The sequence below is a fragment of the Saimiri boliviensis genome, chromosome 7 (genome assembly GCF_048565385.1).
Source record: "Saimiri boliviensis isolate mSaiBol1 chromosome 7, mSaiBol1.pri, whole genome shotgun sequence".
NCBI lineage: Eukaryota > Metazoa > Chordata > Mammalia > Primates > Cebidae > Saimiri > Saimiri boliviensis.
The window spans coordinates 19938007-19942422 of NC_133455.1; the positions used below are offsets into that span (position 1 = coordinate 19938007).

Consider the following 4416-nt stretch of genomic DNA (forward strand, 5'->3'; position numbering starts at 1 on the left):
TGCCCCGTACAGGGTCTGGCCTGGAGGAAGTGCCCAGGGGGTGGTAACCTTCAAATCGACACCCCCAAACTCTTCACCCAGCCCTGGGATCACATTGGTGGCCCATGGCTCTGACCTAGAGGCCAGGGAGGCTGGGGGAGCACTGGAGGTAACATGAGCTGGAGTGAGCCAAAGCCAGGTGTGCTCTTAAGAGAAGGGCAAGTCAGAGACTTGTCCTGTGTGACCGTCAGGGCCTGGAGAGGGCAGCTTCATAGGCTGGGGCTCTCACTTCTCTGGGCCCCATGAGGCTTGCGGGTTGGTTGCGGGCAGGGACCTTGTCCACCCAGTTCTGTGTCCTCTGGTGGTGCTCTGCTTATTGTAGATGTTGGGAAAACATCAGTGGAAGGAAGGAGAACAGGTGTAAATGACAGCAGGAGAGGCTGCAGTTAGACATGGGGAAGAACTCCGGGACTCTGTTTGAAGCCTGAGAAAGCTCCTTCTACTTTGGTGTTTTGTATAACGGGCTGCTTTAGGGGCAGCAGCTTCCACTTCTTGTGTCCCCACTGTGTGCCTGGCACCCTGTCCAGTACATTGTGCCCATCGGGTCATTTCATCCTAGAAACAGCCCCTGGGTGTGGAATCGTCCCCATGTTTCAGATGAGGAAAAAAGGTGAAGTCAGTTGAGGTGTGGCAAAGCTGGGACTTAAAACGAAGTCTGCCCAACTCACGAGCCCGTGCTCTTTCCTGTTCCTGAAATTATTTTAGTCAGGTCCTGCCTCTAGGTAGGATGGAGCCCATCCCCTCTCCCCATCCATCTCATTGGGACTGAGATGCTGAACAGCTTAGCTTAGGGGCATCGCTGGGGCAGAAGCCCACGTGGGAAGGGTGGGAGGGTCTTGGGGAGGAGGGTGGTGATCCCAGTCCCACCCTTCTCCGAAGGAGGAGTTTGAGGATCTGGAAGCTGTTCACAGGGAGGAGAAAATCACGCTGGAGGAGCTGAAGCGGAAGCACCAAGTGCTGGTGGAGGAGTTTGCGCAGATCCGGGAAGAGCGGGAGATCAACTCCAAGAAAAGGGTGGAGGCAGAGCAGGAGATGGTGCACATGGTGCGGGCGGCCACGCTCATCCAGGCCGTGTGGAAGGGCTACCTGGTGCGCTCCCTGCTCAGATCCAGGAAGAAGCGGGGCAAGGGCAAAGCAAAGGACAAGGAGAAGGGCAAGGAGAAAGGCAAGGGCAAGAAATGAGCTCTCCGCCCCAGCCTGCTCCTGACCCTCATCCTCCCGGAGACCAGCCCCGGAAGCCGCCAGGATGGAGAGCACTAGATTCATGACTTTCGTGATGTTTTTATTGAATGAATTAAAAAGCATTTGAAGCCACATTGAAGGGAACACTCTACAAATACATCTCTTTACCCAGGGCTGTGGGCTGTGCGTGTCCAGCTCACAGATGCTGTTTCTGCGAGGAGCGTGCAGCCTGGGGTGTCAGCCCAGAGATGATGGTTCCTACTTCAGCCTTAGCCGGGAAAAGAGACCCCAGCTGCAGCCCGGAAGCCGCCATGGCCATGATGGACAATCACCCACCAGGGCAGCGGGGTGTGGGTCACAGATGCCCATAGGGGGCACAGAGGCAGGCAGGGAACTCCAGGAGGATCAGGGCTCAGGTTTCAGGCTGCCCCTGACCCTGTTGTGGGATTAGTTTGCCGGCAACTTCCCCAACTCCAGCACTGAAAGCTCAGGGGGAGTCCTGGGGTGACCGCAGCCCTCAGCCTCACATTCCAGGGAGTTGAACAATTACCTAAAACAACATTTTTTTTTTTAAATATTTAAAAAGTTTTTAGGCCAGGAGCGGTGACTCACACCTGTAATCGCAGCACTTTGGGAGGCTGAGGCAGGCAGATCACTTGACCTCAGGAATTTAAGACCAGCTTGGGAAACACAGCAGAACCCCATGTTTTATTTTTTGTCTACAAAAAATAAAAAAATTAGCTAGGCATGGTGGCACACTCTGGTAAGTCCCACCTACTTGGGAGGCTGAGGTAGGGGGATGGCCTACCTCAGGGAAGGTTGAGGTTGCAGTGAGTTGAGATTATGCCACTGCACTCCGGTCTGAGGGGCAGAGCAAGACCTTGTCACAAACAAAAAAAATGTTGTGTAGAGACGGGGTCTCACTGTTGCCTAGGCCAGTCTTGAACTCCTGGCCTCAACTGATCCTCCTGCCTTGGCCTCCCAAAGTGCTGGGCTTACGGGCATGAGCCACCACAGCTGGCCTGAACAATTATTTTTAAATTATTTGTTAGCATTTAAAAAACTGAGGGCTACCACATAGAAATCCAACTTTCTCCCTTTTCTGGGAAGAAATCTAATTATCCAGATACCCCAGGCATGCACATCTTCTAGGGCTCAGCAGCAGCAGCTCTCTTTAGATAGTAGAGAGTAGGTTGCCCCTGTCCCCACCACCCCCAACTGCCTTCCAGACACCACAGCCTGGGGTCAGTCACCCTTTTGTATTGGCTTGGGCTATGGCCAGATTTTACTGTAGTTGGGAGGAAAGAGAGGTGTATCTTTTTCTTTTCTTTTTCTTTTTTTGCATGTACTTAGGGCACAATATCTTTTTCGTTTTTAAGACAGCCTCGCTCTGTCACCCAGGCTGGAGTGCACTGGTTGGGTCTCAGCTCACCGCAACCTCCACCTCCCAAGTTCAAGCAATTCTCCTGCCTCAGCCTCTCAAGTAGCTTGGATTACAGGTGTGCAACACAATGCCTGGCTACTTTTTGTGTTTTTAGTAGAAACAGGGTTTTGCCATGTTTGCCAGGCTAGTCTCAAGCTCCTGACCTCAAGTGATCCACCCACCTTGGCCTCCCAAAGTGGTGGGATTACAGGCGTGAGCCACCACGCCCAGTCAGGAAAGAGAGGCATTTCTGGCCCATGTCATGAAAACAAAGGGGAAGATGGGAAGGCAAAAGCAAGATGGATGTTTCAGGAAAAACCGAGGTGGGCGTGGATAACTATTTGTGAAAATTCCAGGAAACTTAGACATTCTATATGTTTAAAACACACAATGCAGCCGGGCGCGGTGGCTCAAGCCTGTAATCCCAGCACTTTGGGAGGCCGAGGAGGGTGGATCACGAGGTCAAGAGATCGAGACCATCCTAGTCGACATGGTGAAACCCCGTCTCTACTAAAAAATACAAAAAAGTTAGCTGGGCATGGTGGCGTGTTCCTGTAATCCCAGCTACTCATGAGGCTGAGGCAGGAGAATTGCCTGAACCCAGGAGGCGGAGGTTGCGGTGAGCCGAGATCGCGCCATTGCACTCCAGCCTGGGTAACAAGAGCGAAACTCCGTCTCAAAAAAAAAAAACAAACAAAAAAAAACACGCAATGCAGCTGGATGAGGTGGCTCATGCCTGTAATCTCAGCATTTTCGGAGGCTGAAGTGGGAGGATCATTTCAGGCCAGGAGTTTGAGACCAGCTTGGGAAACACAGTGAGACTCACATCTCTTTTTCCCCCTTTTTTATTGTTTTTTTACTGGAAAGAATGAAATCCCTCTCTATAAAAAATTTTTTTAAAAAATTAGCCAGGCATGGTGCTACATGCCTGTAGTCCCAGCCACTCAGGAGGGTGGGGGGGAGGATGGTTTGAGTCAGGAGGTTAAGTCAGCAGTGAGCTATGATCGAGCCACTGACTGCAGCCTGGGCAACAAAGTGAGGCCTGGCCTCGAAAAAACTCAAACAGAAACCAAAAAGCAAAGCCTGTCTGCATGAGAGCGCAGCTGGCCTGCCTGACCCCACAGGTGTTTCCATGTGTCCCTGATCCTCGGCACTTCGGGTCTCCCTCCCCAGCAGCATCCGCTCTTCTCTGCCCCAAGGCAGGGGTACCACCAATGATGTGGCTTCCAACTGGACTCCTAGAATCCTGGTGCTTCCTGGAGGTGACTTACAGGAAGATGGAGGCAAGGAGAGGCCCAAAGCCCAGCCCCCACTGCCAAATCTGGGTGCAATTCCATCTGAGCAAAGGCTTTGCTGCTTTTCCTAAGTCCTGGGCTCCATCCTAAGTGCTCTGGAGATGCCTGTGTCACTGTCTGGCTTTCTTGGACCTTCCACTTGGCAAAGTCCTAGCCATTGTGTTTTATTTCTCACCTTCTCTCTTTCTCTCACACACACGCCTTAAAAATAAAACTAAAAAAATACTATTGTCTGTGTTCTGAGCTTAGGAAGAGCCAGACAACCACTGGTTAGTGGCATTAGCCAGAAACCAACGGGAGGAAGAGTCCAGTGTTTCTTGAGGCCTCAGGTTCGCAAACTTCAGTCACTCACTCCCCACTGTCCTGCTGTCTGCCACATCCTGGTACTGCATGTTGTATCTAACTTCGTTATTTAAACCAACTCAGGCCTAACAATGTCCTTTACTCTAAGGGGAAAGAAAAAGGAATACTCACGGC

The 4416-nt window shown here is 51.8% G+C and overlaps 1 protein-coding gene across 1 annotated transcript in view; it reads left to right on the forward strand.

The window, feature by feature from the left end:
• The window catches only part of DRC10 (dynein regulatory complex subunit 10), a 31864-nt gene extending 27700 nt beyond the window's left edge, over positions 1-4164 (forward strand). The window contains exon 5 of the mRNA XM_003932225.3: positions 919-4164. Coding sequence (XP_003932274.1) covers positions 919-1221 — 303 coding nt within the window. The 3' untranslated portion in view covers positions 1222-4164. The remainder of the gene's footprint in view (positions 1-918) is intronic.
• Positions 4165-4416: the final 252 nt, after the last annotated feature.